Source organism: Capsella rubella, unplaced genomic scaffold (genome assembly GCF_000375325.1).
Source record: "Capsella rubella cultivar Monte Gargano unplaced genomic scaffold, Caprub1_0 scaffold_3, whole genome shotgun sequence".
Classification (NCBI taxonomy): Eukaryota; Viridiplantae; Streptophyta; class Magnoliopsida; order Brassicales; family Brassicaceae; genus Capsella; species Capsella rubella.
Window position 1 is genome coordinate 4,114,896 of NW_006238921.1, and position 16,946 is coordinate 4,131,841.

At 39.5% G+C, this 16,946-nt stretch overlaps 5 protein-coding genes across 7 annotated transcripts; 1 reads left to right on the top strand and 4 right to left on the bottom strand.

Annotated features, from left to right (window-relative positions):
- Positions 1-149: 149 nt before the first annotated feature.
- LOC17891670 (fasciclin-like arabinogalactan protein 14) lies at positions 150-1,649 on the top strand. Its single transcript, XM_006298927.2, has one exon. The coding sequence runs from the start codon at positions 357-359 to the stop codon at positions 1,113-1,115; it is 759 nt and encodes a 252-aa protein (XP_006298989.1). The 5' UTR covers positions 150-356; the 3' UTR covers positions 1,116-1,649.
- LOC17892465 (CTP synthase) lies at positions 1,454-5,832 on the bottom strand. Its single transcript, XM_006297218.2, has 22 exons — positions 5,744-5,832; positions 5,459-5,606; positions 5,199-5,278; positions 5,021-5,107; positions 4,901-4,951; positions 4,694-4,811; positions 4,557-4,613; positions 4,396-4,460; positions 4,228-4,311; positions 4,086-4,136; positions 3,905-3,967; positions 3,754-3,800; positions 3,459-3,528; positions 3,308-3,370; positions 3,068-3,157; positions 2,950-2,988; positions 2,649-2,876; positions 2,475-2,560; positions 2,341-2,389; positions 2,174-2,254; positions 1,936-2,029; positions 1,454-1,842 (listed from the first exon to the last, which is right to left on the bottom strand). The coding sequence occupies exons 2-22, from the start codon at positions 5,574-5,576 to the stop codon at positions 1,685-1,687; spliced, it is 1,779 nt and encodes a 592-aa protein (XP_006297280.1). The 5' UTR covers positions 5,577-5,606; positions 5,744-5,832; the 3' UTR covers positions 1,454-1,684.
- Positions 5,833-6,723: 891 nt separating this feature from the next.
- LOC17891876 (zinc finger CCCH domain-containing protein 37) lies at positions 6,724-10,810 on the bottom strand. Of its 2 annotated transcripts, none has more exons than XM_006297368.2 (12): positions 10,316-10,810; positions 9,275-9,522; positions 8,826-8,882; positions 8,665-8,736; positions 8,447-8,503; positions 8,129-8,326; positions 7,903-7,940; positions 7,751-7,797; positions 7,534-7,652; positions 7,393-7,446; positions 7,161-7,301; positions 6,724-7,074 (listed from the first exon to the last, which is right to left on the bottom strand). In XM_006297368.2, the coding sequence occupies exons 1-12, from the start codon at positions 10,707-10,709 to the stop codon at positions 6,928-6,930; spliced, it is 1,572 nt and encodes a 523-aa protein (XP_006297430.1). In that variant the 5' UTR covers positions 10,710-10,810; the 3' UTR covers positions 6,724-6,927. The 2 variants fall into 2 exon arrangements, with proteins under 2 accessions (XP_006297430.1, XP_023641285.1); XM_023785517.1 differs by having other exon boundaries at positions 7,903-7,949.
- A 76-nt stretch (positions 10,811-10,886) lies between these two features.
- Positions 10,887-12,245, bottom strand: LOC17893395 (uncharacterized membrane protein YuiD). The gene is made up of 5 exons (XM_023785518.1): positions 11,925-12,245; positions 11,712-11,846; positions 11,587-11,624; positions 11,438-11,504; positions 10,887-11,221 (listed from the first exon to the last, which is right to left on the bottom strand). The coding sequence occupies exons 1-5, from the start codon at positions 12,084-12,086 to the stop codon at positions 10,982-10,984; spliced, it is 642 nt and encodes a 213-aa protein (XP_023641286.1). The 5' UTR covers positions 12,087-12,245; the 3' UTR covers positions 10,887-10,981.
- An 83-nt stretch (positions 12,246-12,328) lies between these two features.
- Positions 12,329-15,392, bottom strand: LOC17893035 (serine/threonine-protein kinase AGC1-5). 2 transcript variants are annotated; one of them, XM_023785516.1, is made up of 5 exons: positions 15,030-15,392; positions 14,593-14,756; positions 14,399-14,471; positions 13,382-14,299; positions 12,329-13,310 (listed from the first exon to the last, which is right to left on the bottom strand). In XM_023785516.1, exons 4-5 carry the CDS (start codon positions 14,245-14,247, stop codon positions 12,440-12,442), a joined length of 1,737 nt encoding a protein of 578 aa, XP_023641284.1. In that variant the 5' UTR covers positions 14,248-14,299; positions 14,399-14,471; positions 14,593-14,756; positions 15,030-15,392; the 3' UTR covers positions 12,329-12,439. The 2 variants fall into 2 exon arrangements, with proteins under 2 accessions (XP_023641284.1, XP_006299067.1); XM_006299005.2 differs by lacking the exon at positions 14,593-14,756.
- Between the last annotated feature and the right edge of the window lie 1,554 nt (positions 15,393-16,946).

The following is a 16,946-nucleotide window of genomic DNA, read 5'->3' on the forward strand; positions in this document are numbered from 1 at the left end:
ACAAGTCAACGGTATAGATCAATTTAAACCGGATTCTTTGGTTTAATCTGTCCAACGATTAAAAAAGTTTTGGGCTAAATGTTGTAACAAGAGTAGCTCAAGATCCCATTATTCATCAACAAGTGGCTTACTCTGAAGTGAATATCGATATCATTTAATTGAGCAAGTATAATCGGTTCCGACAAGTGCTCTTAATCCAAGACAACAACACAATGTTCCCACAAAGTTTGGAGAAACACACTCTCTTCCCCATGCCTTAATAAAGAAACACAATTCAAACTTTCTCTATAAAGCTCACAGCCAAAAAGGCACAAACAATTTAAGAAAAAAGAAGCTGATCAATCAAAACCACAATAATGTCTTCTTCACTCACTCTCTTCTTCTTCTTCTTCTTTGTTTCCACATTCCTCTACACTTCATCAAATTCATTCAACATCACTAACATCTTAAACGAGCACGATGATTTCTCCACTTTCAACAACCTTCTCTCCGAAACTCAACTTGCTTCTACCATCAACAAGCGTCAAACCATTACCGTCCTTGTGGTTTCCAACGGCGCACTCTCTTCCCTCTCCGGCCAACCAACCGACGTCATCAAGAAGATCCTCAGCCTCCACATCGTTTTAGATTACTACGACCAGAAGAAACTCAAGAATCTGAGCAAGAAGTCTGTACTCCTCACCACTCTTTTCCAATCAAGCGGCCAAGCCAAAGGCCAACAAGGGTTCTTGAACGCTACCGTTATGACAAACGGAGACGTGGCGTTTGGATCTGCGGTTCCTGGATCTGATCGTAACTCTCAGCTTCTAGACTCTGTTGCCTCACTACCATTTAACATCTCGGTGCTTCATATTAGTAGTGCTATAATGATTGATGTTAAAGCTGATAACGCACCTACTGCTTCTCCTTTGTCACCGGTATCATCTCCACCACGCCCTGCACAATCACCTAATGGTGATGATTATGACGAGCCACCATCCTCTGCTCCGGGAGCCGCTGCTGATGGACCTTCTTCCGAAAACGCTGACTCTGCCAATAGAGTTTCAAGGATCGATTCCCTGCCTGCACTGGCCTTTACGCTGTTGATGTCATCCATTTGGCTGTTCATGGCTTGAAGACCATGAGAAACACACTGCAAGAACTAAACAGATTAGTTTATGTCTTGGAAGGAAAGCCAAAAGAAAAAGATACAAAACAGACTCAGCTCGGGTGACAGTAAAAACACAAGAACACTAAAAGACCAAAGCTTGACAAAAAATTTGGGGAGAATTAATTGACTGATACAATAATAAAGATGGAAAAATTTGTAAAACTCAAAAATTCTTGGACTAAATTGTTTACAAAACACAAACTGCAAATTTTTGTTAATGGTGCCTCGTTGTCTGGTTGCATCGAATAAAATAGACGACGACACAAAGAAGGGGAAAAAAATCGTGTAGACCAGAAGAGAAACTAGATAATAGATTTTTTATTACTTTTAGCTATGAAAGGCAAAAAGCGACCCAAGAACAGGAAGCACATTCATATCCATGTCCATACCCTAATAACGAAACCCAACACTAGTCTTTCAAGACAAGGAAACAAAACTCAGGGACTATACATGTAGACTGGCTTATAGTAAAGCTTTGATTGAAAGCAGAAAAAAAAAACTTTAAAAATGCAGTAAAGTTGTTCCTTTCTTGAGTCAGTGATGAAGCCCATTTCCATTGCTGTACATATTGCCGTTCTGGTGAACTTTCCCCACTGCAGTTCCATTGGCTACTCCATTTTTCGAAATTTTGTTCACCTTGCCACCTGTTTGCAAAACTGATTCTAGACACCCCGACGCTGCTGCGATCAGACCTGTTGTATCAAAGTGTTTCTTAGTAAGCCACAATGCACCATCAACACAGAATCTTACAATTGTGCTCTATCCAACTATAATCCAGAATTTACCTAGAAACAATGCAGAAGGTTTTCCAGGTCTGGATTTGAACTCAGGATGGAACTGAGCACCCACAAAGTATGGATGGGTTGGTAGTTCTACAACCTGCACACCAAGCCAGCAAAACAATGAAGCACACCAAGCCAGCAAAACAATGAAGCACACCAATACACAATCAAGAAAGCATTCATATATTGTTCACACTCAAACTGAGTCACACATCCAACAGGTTTTCCACAAGCATATTACCTCCATACGACGCCCAGTCTCATCTTTCCCAACAAAAGAGAGGCCAGCCTTCTCAATTTCTGGTATCATATCTGGATTTACCTGCGAAAATTACATATACTTCACTTTCAACAACTCACGAGAAATCTCAAGGAAAAGAACATGTAAAACAGAAGCTGAAATATTACCTCATATCTGTGCCGGTGTCGCTCATCAACAAACTTTGCATTACCGTACCTGAATGAAGTGAGAAGTTATATAGGTTTTCGAACTGAATTCTATGAATGATCATGTGCTACTGTATCTTTAATGAGTTGCTTACAGCTTGGCAGACTTGCAATCAGCAACCTGGAAGTAAGTCCTCCTTGACCCTAAGCGCATTGTCCCCCCCATATGAGTTGTGGATCCCTAAAAAGAGATTGAAGAAGTATAAGCAGCTACTCAGTACATGGAAAGCATGTAATCAATCAAATGACAGGGCCAGATGGTCTAGTACTTCTGGCATAAATATGACGCAAGGGCTTGAAGTTTCTGGTTCAAACTCTGTGCTGTTTGCATCATGAAAACCAAGAATGGAGCGGGCAAATTCAACAACAGCCAACTGCATTCCCAGGCATATGCCAAGGAAAGGAATTTGATTTTCACGGGCGTATTTTGTAGCAAGTATTTTCCCTTGCACTCCTCTATCACCAAACCCTCCTGGTACTAGGATACCATCAGCACCCTGCAACAAGCAAAATGTTGAGTCAAAGATATTTACCGAGTTGGTGTGCCAGGCTCCATTAAAATTGACCTACCTTCAAAAGATCCCATGCAGCTTTATGGACATCTGGCGCCTGCAACAGTAATTCAGACAAAATCTCATGAGACTTAATACATTTGCCATATCCTGAGAGCAAGAAAAACCAGACACACCTCCTGTGCAGTTATCTCTTCAAGGTCACTGGCTGCAACCCACTCTATGGCAAGCTTCTTGTGACATGCAACGGAAGCATGCAAAAGGGCCTGCAGTGAAAAGGGTGCCAGACAAGTCCCATTTTTTAAGTATCCTCAATGTTAGTCACAGTTGTTAAGAAAATGAAGTACAAACTAAAGATTGGGAGTTTAAATGAATAACAATTTTTGGTTTGTTTAAGACCACACAGATCCAATTACCTTCAATACGGAAAGGTAAGAATCAGTAAGGCCAGTGTACTTTCCAACCATAGCTATCCTCACCTGAAAGAGAAGACCATTGAGAATGAACAATGGTCTTGATTATATAGACACGCTGGCATTCAAAAATATTAAGAAAAAGTTGACTAACAGGATCTTGCAGTGTGTCATAAATTTTAGTTCTTGCAGTCCATTCTGCCAAGTCGGGCTTTACAGCATTACTGCAGAAGAAGCAAATGTCAAACAACTAGAAAAAGTCATCACAGCCAAGCTGAATTGTGGAGCCTAAAGCAAACATCCATTGGCCGAAGGGGGCAAAGGATGGATCTCAGGTTTAGCAAAGTCACACTTTATTATTTACAATTGAGGAGGTGCTGCTGGGGCCGGGCAATAAAATTTACACTTAGAGACGAAAAAAGAAAAGAAAAGATGGTTCAGAGACAAACCTAAGAAGGTTCAACTCTTTTAGGATAGCTTCGTGAGCCTTTTGATCCTATTCAAGAGAAGTTAACACCAAAAGAATGATAAGAAACAAAATTCAGCATAGGAACAAACTCAATTAATTTCGTAAGTATAATACAAGCGAAATGTACTTACCCTTAAAAGCAGCGGAACGTGCCAAATATTTGGAACATCATAGAGTGTTACAATATTTACTTCCTAGGAAACCATAAAAAAGCAGACATAATGTTTATTAGGACAGGGGTCTTTTGATGAGAGATCTGACCCCTCTGATCTAAGAAGAGCATATAAAAACCAGAATTTCAACAATATATACCGGCACATGGCAAAATTGAGATAGTTTTGTCTTGACATTTTCTTCAAGTGCCTGTTACAAAACAAGAATTGATAGGTTAAAAGCCAAATTCCATAGCTAACATCAACCTTAAAGCACATGAAAATATTGGAGCGCCCATTACCTTTGTGCTGCGACATGCTAGGATATTTGGTGTCAAACCAAGGCTCCTGAGACCTCGCACACTATGCTGGGTTGGCTTTGTCTTCTGCAATACAGATGTTCCTATTTCGTTGTTACATACTAACAAAATAGAAGCTCCATGGAAGATAACAATTATAAAGGCAATTACCTGTTCACCAACAACACTGAGAACAGGCACAAGGCTGACATGAACCAAGCAGAAATTACCAGGTCCTAAAACAAAAGACAGATGCGGTGATTGAGCTGATTAGCAATAGCCTAAGAAAACTACTGAAAGTTCAAAAATTAATATAAAGTAGCACCACTCACCAACTTTATACGAGAATTGACCAAGGGCCTCAATAAAGGGCATCGATTCAATATCACCTGTACATAACATAAAAATTAACAAAAGCCACTCTTCTGAGCAGTTGTCAGGAAAGGTAATATAATCCAACAAATGGTACCTATAGTCCCGCCTAGTTCGATTACACATACATCAGGAGGACCTTCCTTCCCATCAACAGGAACATTAGCTACACGCTCAATCCACTCTTGGATTGCATCAGTAATATGAGGAACCACCTGAAGGAAATTAAAAGCTTTGTTCAAACACTCAATCAAATTAGAACGAGAGGAATTCAAGTACGAGCACAGGTAAATAATGTCTGAACCTGTACAGTTCTTCCTAGGTAGTCCCCTTTCCTTTCCTTGTCAATGACTGACTGCAAAAACGAGAGCACAGAAATTTGTAACCAAGTTCTAACAAGAGATAACTACTGAGGTAGATATACCTGGTATATCTTTCCAGTTGTGATATTGTTGTCACGGGTCAGTGTACTGTCTAAAAACCGTTCATAGTTTCCGAGGTCAAGGTCCACCTGAAAAAAGTCTCAATGCAATCAGATTGAGGGGAATCATTACTTAAGATAATATGAAAATCCAGGACATAATAATCACAACATGACATACCTCACCACCATCATCCAATACAAATACTTCTCCATGCTCAAACGGAGACATTGTTCCAGCGTCAGTGTTAAGATAAGGATCTGCAAACAAGGAATGCAACTGTTGGGAAGAAGGATCACATAGCTACAAAATTCACTCAAATTAGCCGCACAATACAAGTCGTTTCGTTACACAACAAAAGGTGCCCCTTTTCTCCGGATTATTGGTTCGGATAAGAATAAGACAGCGTGTTACATGCAATCCAAAGGCAAGAACCTCACCAATTTTGATAGAAGTGACACGAAGACCACATGCTTGAAGGAGAAGTCCAATGCTACTTGCAGTGACACCTTTGCCAAGACCACTCACGACTCCTCCTGTCACCAAAACGTACTTCATAGTCGTTAAGCTCTGCTTCGTCTTCTTCACCTGAATCATCGAGAACACAGAACACGATAAGCAAAGACGAGACTTTGAGAGGAGTTATCTCTGGCCAACGAAGAGGAGATTCTTGGGTATGAGTCAAAAACAAAGAAAGCGAGAAGAAGAAATTTTACGAATTCTACCTTTTGCTCCAACAAAAATGGCTTTCTGGATTTTCAAGGCGGCGGCTAAGCTATAACCTGCGAGACCTCCTCACTCTTATATTTAAACCCAAAATGAAAACCAATACAAATTAGTTATATTTATTTTTATTTATTATTTTTAATCTCTCGACATCAAAGAGTCATTAACAACAAAACTTCTTTTTATTTACAGAACTAACATTTGGGTTTTGACTGAGCGACAAAACTAAGAAAGGGACTGAAACGGTACGTTTTCAATACCATGGTCAATTTATATTTTTCTGCTTACTCTTTTTATGAGTCTTTTGTTCCTTCAGAAACCTTGAGATTAAAATTAAAATCTAGGGTTTGTTGTGTGGGAAGGTTCAAGGTTGCATAAAATTTTTGTAAGATAAGCCCAAAAGAGAGTGTTTTGGATAGAAGTCTATAGGAAAGTGTGCACACATATTTACCCCCACAATCTAAATTGATCTTATAAAAAAAGAAAAGTTGAAAAGAAGTGAAAGGTATCAAACTTTTTTTTTGGAGTCAATCTCCTCATTTTGCCACTTTCATTATTTGTCGTTATATTATTAATAGAGGTGTTCACATGTTTCATCAAAGGAACAAAAACTTGAGCAGTCAAACAAGTCCCCCCCCCCCCCCCCATTATTCCTCCTTCGCATTTGTTTCATGTCTTGTTTCATGTCCTCTTCTTCAACTTACAACAGCAAAATATTGGACCCACCCTTTTGATTTTAGAAGTTAGCACCGACATGTTTCTTGCCGAAGAAGCATGTTCTCCATGCACTGGCTCTCTGTCACATCTTGTTGACACGTATTGGTTCATCCTATTGGGGAGATTGGTCCGAGTTTCGAAAAAAACAAATTACCAAGGAAACGATGTTTACGAAGAGAACCTACGTAATCAAACGGAGGATACAACAGGTAAAGTATTGAATCATTGAGGAGAAAAGAAGAAATGTTGCTGGTGAAGACAGTAGGAACAACTTTGCCTTTATGAGCTCAACTGAGCAAATAGTAAGATGGGAATTTTACTCTAGCTTTCCTTTCCGTTTGAGGATGATAAAGAGAACCCAGGAGGGTGAAGCAATTTGATTTTTGAAACGAAACAGATTAAGAACATACAAAGTAAACTAAGATTACAACACAATATCATCTTATCATACACAAATCTGGGAAACTCATTGAGTAGTGTCCGCTGCTCCAGCAGCATCAGCTTCTGAAGTGGTCTTAGCCATCACCTCACCTGGAGGAGGATGGTCAAACTTGCATGTTGCTCCGAATTTGCAAGTCCCTGTCTTCATGTAATAAGGGCAATTAACCGCACCCTGCAACAGTTTTATTTCATATGAGATTACCACACAAACTCGTAACATTGTTGATTTGTTTCTAATAAGACCACTGTGGTAGATACCTCTCTTCTGGGATACCCTGCAAGACTCAGCTTTACATTTGGTTGTTGAGGAGCTTGTTTGGTCGTTGCACTTAATCTATCTGCTGGGTGATGGAACCTGCATCTCTCTCCAAACTTGCACTCCCCTGTCTTCATGTAGTACTATAATATTGGAGAACAATGCTTTTTGGTAAGTCCAACCAACAAGTAAGAGCACAGCTCAACAATCTCATAAAGAAACAAGAATACCCACATCACATTCTGATTGTCCAGGTCTTTGCGGATAAGTTGCTGAAAGCCCTCCAAGCTGCAACAAGCTCAACTTTATTTTAACCACTAGCAACTTAGGAAGAGGTTTTGAATATTTCCTACAACGTGAATGAAAGGCATTTACCGTGGGTTGAGACAAAGTCTGATAGAGGGAGGTAGCTGGGGTAACCATCCCAAGGTTTAAATTCGCAGCATTCGACGAAAGTAGAGAATAGTTTATCCCAGTAGCTTGGGGGATGAATGCTGTGCAAAAAATCAAAACATCACCCATCATGAGAATTAAGAAATGAAAGTGATCCGTCAAAGACTTTAGAACGAAAAATATTGATATGGTCACAAACCAGTCCTCTCAGGGTGATTGTAGCGGCAAGTAGCACCATACTTGCAGCTGATTGTGGAAATGAGAAACCAATTAGAACATTAATGTCATGGTTTTATTTGCAAGGTTCTAACTTATAACCAACGGACTAGTATTGTACAACAGGTAATTCACCTTCCAGTTTTGAGATAGAATGGGCAATCCACTTCACCCTGCAAAAGCTACAGTCCAATTAGTGAAACTTCATTTTAGATCTCAGAAAAGGTCAGTACATAATGCTAGCAAACCATCTTCATAAGTTCTGAGTATAGTGCCTATAAGACACTAGAAAGTTTCACCAATTGTGCCTATAAGATAATAGGTCAGTCTCAGGCAACGTGACGATGGATGGATTCATTACCGGTCTTACAGGTAGTCCTTTTGAGTTATGATACAATGCTGGGGTAAATGTGACATGCGGATTGTTTGTGGCATCAGGATCACTAGTTAACCCCTCACTGCTACCATTATCTTGACTAGATGATGGTATCTGGATATCCTTTGGATGGTGGAACTTGCATGTTAAACCAAATTTACATTTTCCAGTCTTCATGTAGAACTGATGCAGGAAAGAAACATTGCTAAATTAATAATAGAAAATAGTTTAATATGTCAGAAAATTTACAAAAAAAAAAAAAAACGGATAGGTATTAATGAGTTTATTATGCGTATATCTTACTGTGCACATAGGTTCAGAAGGCCTCTCAGGCAATGCATCTTGATTCTCAACAGTAGCCTGCAATATATAAGAGCATAATGCTTTTATGTGCATGCACAACCCAGGAAAAAACTAAAGTAGCACATATTACAAGCGCAAGATTTCATGCGAGTGTCTGTCTGCAGACAAATACACAAATTGAGGGATAGTATCATCCAAAAAATGGACAATTCACTTACTGCAGCCTCAGCTCTCGGATGATTAAACTTGCACCTTGAACCATATTTGCAGCGTTGTGTTTTTATATAGTACTGGACAGCAGTGAAATAAAAAGATAATCAGATCCTCAGGTAAAACATAAACAATCTAGCTCAAAAAAAAAAAACTACGAACAGCTTACAGGACAATCTGGTTCTCCTGGTCTCTCAGGGTACTCTTCATTTGGAACAACTGGTGCCTGAATGAAAAGATTTTCATAAGCAAAAACAATCATATCATTTTTATCATGGAATGCCTAGACAATGAGTATGATGCCTCTTCCAATTCAAGGAATGATTTGACAAAGGGAACAGCAAGGATAGCACACACAGTCGCAGAAGCGGGAAGCTCAACTGTTGAAGCACAATCAAGATACCATATACCATGTCTATGTCTATACTTTCATAACAATGTAGTAAAGCTATGACCTCCGAGACCAAGCAAAAACTATATATATAGTTAGAAAGAATTAGGCACAAACTCCGGTAGTATAAAACATATAAGTACATAACAGAATATAGAAAAACGTTATCATAATAATGTAAATATCATAAGGGCATAAGAAATACTTAGATAGTAGTAAACGATCACCTCTTTCCAATCTGGGATTCCGCCCTCAGGAACCCAAACAGGATGATCAAACTTGCAGCTATCTCCAAATTTACATGTTCTTGTTTGCATATAGTGGGTACAATCCTTCTCCCCTGCCCTCTGTGGATATATAGGCAAGTGACTCGTACTCTCCAACTTAGGGCGCTTGGTAAAATAGTCTGTAGTATACCAAGCTTCGGTTTGACCAATTGTATTATGGGCACCCAACAGAGTCGGATAGTAGAGCGCTAAATTACATAATAAACAATAATATACAACGAAATGAGAAGATATATACTGAGTATACGTATAATCTGAAAATAAATTTGGGGTAATAAATGTAGGAGATACTACAGCAGAAACCAAAATAGAGCACCAATCTTATCTTTATTTAAACTTACAGTAAGATATTATGGGTTACACACAATCATTTTTGAAAGTCTATTGGAAACCATAGAGTTACAACAAAACAGATCATCAATCAATTCTGCAAAATTACTTAGGTGTTCAACTTAAAACATCGAGGTCGAGTTTAGAAACAATTGTCTTCAGGCATTTCTAAACTCTAAATCAACGAACACTTAATCAAGAACACCACAATAAGCTATATAGTTTGTAGATGTAATTCGATCTGAATACTTGCATCTCCTTAGAGAGTTGATTATGATTCTAACTTAGTGTCCAAACACAAAACAAAGCAGTAGGCCAAACCAATGCAACCTCTATTATAGTCAAGGAGAAAGCACAAATGAACACAAACCAACAATACTTGTGCTTGAGCAAATGTAAAGTAAGATCTCTCCTAGTAAGAAATAAACCAAGCTAGAGAGTAGAGACCAGGATTAAAGCTATGTTTGTTACGCAGCAATTGAAGAGACCTGAAGTTTAAGGTTTCCTATATGTCCAGGGGAATCAGAATGAGCAGAGAAAAAGGAAAGCTAAAGTCTTTAAAATTTCCAAATTACAAAGCATAGTTTTTTCAAGCAATAAATACGAAAATGATGCAGATCTCAGAACAGTAAAGAAAAAACAAGAGCATACCTTCAGAGGTGCGTTTGACACCAGGAGGAAGAGGCTCGACGGCGGAAGCAGCAGCGGGAACCTCAACACCAGGCGGCCAAGCAGCTTCCTGATGCTGAAGCAGCTGTGGATATGCCAAATGCGATGCCGTCGTGTTAGGGAGATGGTGATACATAGCGGAAGACGATGTAAGAGTCCCTGAATTGTAGTTGCTCAAAGCTTCGGATCCGTCACGAGCTAAGAAACGAAACGTGGTATCTGGATAATAATGGTCAACAGAGGAGGAACCGTAGAGAGAGGAAAGAGCAGTTTTAGGCGGCTGCGGCTGCGGCGGAGGAGCTGGAGAGACGGCAGAGGCAGCAGCGTAGGAAGGTTGATGATGAAGGGCGTAGCTATACAATTGACGATGTGCCATTCGATTGCCAAAAAGAAACCCTAAAGGAAAGCTTTCTACCTTTTTTGGTGTCAAATTGTGTTGTGGGGTTTACTTTTTTAATTGTTCCAAGTCTAAGCAAACGCAGAACAACCAACGAAAACAGAACATTTCTCAGATCCATTTAAAACTGATTTTGACATTTAACCACTGATTCTGTTTAATTGCAATTTGGAAATCCATTATTAAATTCTCTCTTTCTTTCTTTTATCAACGAACGACACTCAAAAATAATTAAGTTTGTGAGCTTTTTTTTACATAAGGGAATAAACACTGAAGGTCACTAAGAAACCAAACAAAGCCCCTGCTATGACTTCAACTTCAGTGTGTCCTATTGATTCTTTCAATGGTGCAGAAACGTCCTCACTGATCTCATCCGATTGTAAAACCTTGTTAGATTCGTTTCCTTTCAAACTCATCACCTCACTTCTCTGACCATTAGCTGTTAGTTTGTTCAACACTTTCGCATGTTTTCCAACTTCTCTCCTCACCCCCTGCAATGATACAACCAAATTATATACATGAGACATTAATATACCACTGAAATTCATATCCTACAAGCAATAACTGAGGCCTCGATCAGACACTGAGGAGAACCAACCAAGAGGTATGCTAAGACTTTTAATTCAAAAGCCAGCCTCAGCTTTTCTCTATAGATCAGCCTACTTGTTCAATGCAAGTTCGAATTTTGAGGAGAAGGGGCAAATTACCTGGGCATCATACATGATAAGGCCAGCATAAACCACAGTCAGACCAAATATGGAGTCAGCAAATCCCCTGAGGCCAAACCATATTTAGGAAATTCCATAATGTGGATATATTTGGGGGAATTGAGAAAAGAAAGGTTCAAGCTAAGCACCTTTCAAAAGCAATTGCAGTTGCTGCAGCCACAACAGACTGGTTTCCCAAGAATCAGGCCCAAAATGTCAGAGAAATAGATCAAACACAATTATCAGAGGAGAAGAGAAAGAAAAAGAAACTTACTGATGAATGTGTTGAAGGGAAACCTCCAGCTTGAAGAACACTTTTAAATTCCAATTTTTTCCCATACAAAACCACAGAAGTGAAGGGCTTTAAGAGCTGCCCAATCGCAGCTGATGTCCCAGCAGCTATGAGTACCTTTACGCCGGTGAAATCAAAAGCCTAAGTGACGATGACCCTCTTGAAAAAGGAATGAAAGAAGAGAAAAGGCGAAACCTTATTGTGGATGACTTCGGAGATATCTTGGAATCCAACATTGACAGCACAGGAGATCAGACGAGGTGGCTTCTTTCGGCAGCTTGCAAGATTGACTTTGGAGTTGGAGAAAGATAAAAACAGATCATTGGCGTTATGAGACACAAAACAGTGCTTCAACATCTCCGACTCTGTGTAAAGGAAGGAACTTGAGAGTTATTTTGTATGGATGACGATAAGAAAAGGGGCCGCGAGAAATTCGGAACCAATGGCTCTGTTATGTCTGAGAAGAATGTTGTCTCTTGGTACATTTTACTTGACTCAAAAAGCTTTTGTAGTTTTTCACAATGACAGATGTCATCTTACACACAGAATCTGCTTTAACTCTTTGAGACTTTGAGTAAAACTCATGGATCGTTTGTCCCTTAAACCAAGTCAGTTGTTCTTCTTTATAAATCACAAGTTGTATTCGTCAAAAATTAAAGAATATGAACAAAAGTAAACATACAGAAATTTTTAGCTTGTATAGTTTTTGTCTAAAAGTACTCGAAATCTATATATGCCGTATCATCGGTTGGACCAGCAGCACAGGCGACCAGAGGCTCAGGTTTAATTGAGTTACAGTGGTCACCAGCTCCATGGTTCTTGGCCTTCCCTCTAGCGGCAGTGTATGGTCCCAAGTCAACAGGGTCAGGAATGTGAGGAGGGGAAGCGCTGCGTACCAGAGCCCAATTCACTCCTTCAAAGAAAGGGTGTTGCTTTATCTCTGTGGCTCCCCGCGTGTAAGCAATCCTTCTGTGAGGATCCTTCACTAAAAGTCCGCGGATGAGATCACGTGCGGCTGAGCTCACATGCGGGCTATCCGGGAACTTCAGCGGCTGACCCACCACGTTGTGCAGTGTGGCTCTGTTTCCCTGCCCCTTGAACGGGGTGGTCCCATGGAGAAGCTCATAGAGGAAGATCCCGAATGTCCACCAGTCCACAGCACTGCCATGTCCCTCGCCACGTATGATTTCTGGAGCAAGGTACTCGTGCGTGCCAACAAAGGACATTGACCGCACATCTGTTGGCTCTGCCATGAGCTCCGGCATAGAGAGGCCGCCAAGGCCAGAGTCGGATTTGGCTTTACGGGTTTTCTTGGAAGGGAGGAGGCGCGGCAGGAAGGCAGATGGATGCATGCAGCCATTGACTGCAAATTCCTCGTTGAGGATAGCACCTCCTCCGCTGCAGACTGAGGAGGACTTAACGAGGGTCGGATTAAAGGTGCAACGGAGGGAGAGGTCGAAGTCAGAGAGCATTATGTGGCCTTCATCACGAACAAGAATGTTTTCTGGCTTTAAGTCTCTGTACACAATCCCCAGCATGTGTAGATATTCCAAAGCCAATAGTACTTCAGACGCATAGAACCTGTCAACAAACTCATTAGAGAAGATAATATGTAAGCTCCAACGCCAAATATGTTGAATGTTTTCTCTAACCTTGCGGCCTCTTCTGTGAAACGCCTGCTGGGCTGCTTCTGTCTTAGGGAATGGAGATTTCCGCCGCTGCAGAACTCCATGACTAGACAGTAGAATTTATCGGTCTCAAAGTACGAATAGAGCGTTGGCAAGAAGGGATGATCTAGCAGAGATAGAATTTCTCTTTCAGTCTGTGCCCTCAGCAACTTGTTTCTGCTGGCCAAGGACGCCTTATCCATCACCTTCATCGCAAAAACTGCATTTGTCCCTCGCAGGTCCGCTAGATAAACGCTGCCTATGTCCCCATACCCTAGACGTTTCAGAAGCCTGAAGTTGTCAAGACCTATTTGAGGGCCTCTTGACGCGACTGAGTTAATGGCATCCCATCTGACGTCCCCTCCTGTGTGAGGCTTGAAAGGTGTAGCTGATGGACTCACCAAGTTATCACCATAGCCATAGTCCGCATTATGTCTAGGGGCTCTCTTGTTGTCTGGGGACTTTGTCCTATGGTGGTGATGATTTCCGCTCGGCGATTGTATTTCAGGGGTGGTTAAAGGAACGATCTTCTTGGGATCATAATGAAGATTTTTAGGAGCATTCTTCCGCATACCTAAGCTATCACCATCGCTAGAATAGGTGTTATGCTTTAAATCACCCTCATTGTTGGTCGCTCTGGTTGCAGAAGGAGGAGGTTCATGAGATTTCGAGGGTTGATGTTTGACCAAAGGATCCATCTTCTTGGGATCGAAATGAGGGTTCCTGGGAACATTGTCTCCTAGTTTAAGTGAAAATGGAGAGAGGCTTCCACGAGGCGACTTAGGTTTTACGTTTGGGTCTATCTCCTTGGATCCGACATTAGCTGTGTTCTTCTTGGAAGCTAAGTCCATTTTCAGAACGTCTCCAGGTTGATGATGGTTCTTCGGTTATAAAGTAGCTCACCTACGACATCAATAAACAACACCTTAAAGATGCGTTGTGCTATGTAACATGATGACAACAACAACAACAACAACAACAAAAATGCGTGGGAAACATTACCTGAGATGATCACGCTTCCTTGCTGATGTAAAAGACAAGTTGAGGATAATCAAACCCTGTCAAACCGAAGAAACTGCCACCCGAAACCAAGGAACAAACACATACAAAGAAAGAGAGATTGTAAAGCGTCAGAGAAACGAAAAAAAAAAGTGAAAATCTTGAAACAGGTTTCGAAAAAAATGAAGAATGCGAACCATGTTTAGAGATAAGTGTAGGTAGTTCCCATAATGAAAATCTCAAACAAGAAAAACAAAAGCCAGTAAATAAGTTGCAAGATTCCAAATCCAGAAATGAAGAAAGGGTGACTTGAATTGTCCTGTCTTTGTAAACATATAAATCCCCTTAATAGTATCTTAACCTGGAAAAGCAGAGAGAGAAATTTTTCAAAGGAGGAGACAAGAGGAGATGCAAAAGAGATGGAGAGAGGGAAACTTTCTTAGCCTCTCATCCCTCAACGCATACATTGCCGTTTATTCCTCTCTCTCTCCCAAATTGTTTTTCTTATGTCTGTCTAAATTAACCAATTTTTTCATATTTTTTTTTACCTAATTTGGTTCATTGACAGAAGACATATGTCAACAAAATGCAGACAGACATTGGTAAAAAGGGATTAGTTGCAGTAATAGCTCACCTGGTCTCTCCTCGTCTTCTGCTTCTGACCAGCGGAGAAGAAAGTGATTGTTTCCTTCTCGAAAGCGTACAAGGTAGTGAGTCCGAACCGTTAGTAACGTTATCTCGAAAAGAAGCATGAAGACTTGGGGATAACAAGTCAAAGTGGTTGCAAAGTATCTGCCTTTCTTCTCCGATTCCATTGCCGACGAAAAACAACAGCCACCCAGAAACACGGGAGACCAACCGTAGAATTTACAAGGAACTCCGATTGGGTTTTTCACTTTTAAGTTTTTAAACACCTTTTTAATGCTTTTGGGTATGTGTTAATCAACAATACATGGGCTTTTTATTAAAGCCCACTTCAGCTAGATATATCAAAAGCCCTTACGAAATTTTGGTCCATCTTAATATGCATTTTTTTTTTTTTTTTTTGGTGAAAAACTGCATATCTTCTTCTCTTTCTTTCTAGTATATTTTATTAATTTATTTGTATGAGACTGTGGGCAAAATTGCAATGCTATCTAGTTTTTCTAACAGTATAAACCTTGGGAGTGGAGAAGATACTATAAAGAAGGTAGAACACTATCTAAAACACTAACTACAAGAATAGGTATAGCTTAAACATATAGTTTTGCTTGTTTTAGTGTAAAATTAAAATCTTCTTGTTCTTTTTTTTGAACAAACTAAAAATCTTCTTGTTTAATATATAAAATTCATATGCAAAAATTCGCTTTTCTGAATTCTGAGAGGTTGCAATAACATTTATACAGCCAATGCAGCACAATAAAAAAAAAAAAAAAAAAAAAAATTGGACCGTTTTCCAAATTAGACTATGAGGAAAAAGGAAAGGAAATATGAGTTGTGTTTGTTGTCATAGAGATGATGAATACAAGAAAAAGAAAAAAACAATAATGAGATAAATACAAAAATCAATAATAAGATAGATGATCCGGAAATTAAGCAAATGGCGGGGTATGGATGATGTCATGATAAACATTACAGACACACCATCTTCGCCATTTCCTTGTACCATATATACGTCTATGTATACACTCTTAAATTAACCAAGGTGCGAGTATCAATACGGTCATTCTTATTTTGTGTATATATAAACTAAAATGCAGTATTATTTAAGTTTAATTAGTCTAGCAAAATTGTACACACTAATCAAATGATCTTTTCATGTCAAACGATTGGTATTTACTTTTTTCTTGTTCTTCTTCTTCTTCTTCTTAAAGATGTATCATGGAGGTGTATGCGGTTACGAAATGATTTGACTGCATGCATAACAACAAGTCGCAAACCGCCTGATGTAGCTTTTGTTTAAGATTAAGTTTGCAACGGGACATCAGTCCAAAGTCCAAACCATTTTCTTAATTTCCTCTACTTTAGTGTGGACCGATCCGTGAATTGCGGACCAAATCAATGTTGGATATAAACCACAGGGACAGAAGACAAAACATGATTTAGGAAAAGATCATATATAACATATGAGATAAGGGTTCAACAATATCTAAGAACCGCAACGGTTTGGGCCATAGCTACATCGATAGGGGTGGGAGTTGTTTGACATACGTGGGGGCTGGGGTCCCAAACATTTGGTGTGATATCATAGAGTAGATTGTTATGACTTTTAAAATATTAACCAACCAATATCAGAGAGTGCGTACATCCACACCAACGACCATATTAGCTCTTCTATATATGATGATCCTAAAAACAAAAATGATATATATATATATATATATATATATATATATATATATATATATATATTCTTTATATTAGAAAGAAATTAAAAGGTTCATTCAATTTGGTTTAAATATGAAATCTGTCTTCATGTTTACTTTTTTGTCTGGCCTATTCATTTTCACGTTTATCATACAAATGGTTATAAATGACTAGTGCACAAAATAAATATCGTCATGTGGTGCTA

Excerpts from the sequence above, each read along its gene's own strand:
- LOC17892465 (XM_006297218.2), bottom strand. The coding sequence starts at position 5,576 with ATGAAGTACGTTTTGGTGACAGGAGGAGTCGTGAGTGGTCTTGGCAAA. Across the intron at positions 5,108-5,198 it reads TATTGGATGATGGTGGTGAG|GTGGACCTTGACCTCGGAAA; the intron begins GTATGTCATGTT and ends GACTTTTTTCAG. Across the intron at positions 4,461-4,556 it reads TCAATTCTCGTATAAAGTTG|GACCTGGTAATTTCTGCTTG; the intron begins GTGAGTGGTGCT and ends CTTTTGTTTTAG.
- LOC17893035 (XM_006299005.2), bottom strand. The coding sequence starts at position 14,247 with ATGGACTTAGCTTCCAAGAAGAACACAGCTAATGTCGGATCCAAGGAG. Across the intron at positions 13,311-13,381 it reads TTCACAGAAGAGGCCGCAAG|GTTCTATGCGTCTGAAGTAC; the intron begins GTTAGAGAAAAC and ends GTTTGTTGACAG.
- LOC17891670 (XM_006298927.2), top strand. The coding sequence starts at position 357 with ATGTCTTCTTCACTCACTCTCTTCTTCTTCTTCTTCTTTGTTTCCACA.
- LOC17891876 (XM_023785517.1), bottom strand. The coding sequence starts at position 10,709 with ATGGCACATCGTCAATTGTATAGCTACGCCCTTCATCATCAACCTTCC. Across the intron at positions 8,327-8,446 it reads CTTCTGAACCTATGTGCACA|TTCTACATGAAGACTGGAAA; the intron begins GTAAGATATACG and ends TTCCTGCATCAG. Across the intron at positions 7,302-7,392 it reads CTGGACAATCAGAATGTGAT|TACTACATGAAGACAGGGGA; the intron begins GTGGGTATTCTT and ends CCAATATTATAG.
- LOC17893395 (XM_023785518.1), bottom strand. The coding sequence starts at position 12,086 with ATGTTGAAGCACTGTTTTGTGTCTCATAACGCCAATGATCTGTTTTTA. Across the intron at positions 11,625-11,711 it reads TCCCTTCAACACATTCATCA|TCTGTTGTGGCTGCAGCAAC; the intron begins GTAAGTTTCTTT and ends TTGGGAAACCAG. Across the intron at positions 11,505-11,586 it reads ACTGCAATTGCTTTTGAAAG|GGGATTTGCTGACTCCATAT; the intron begins GTGCTTAGCTTG and ends GTTTGGCCTCAG.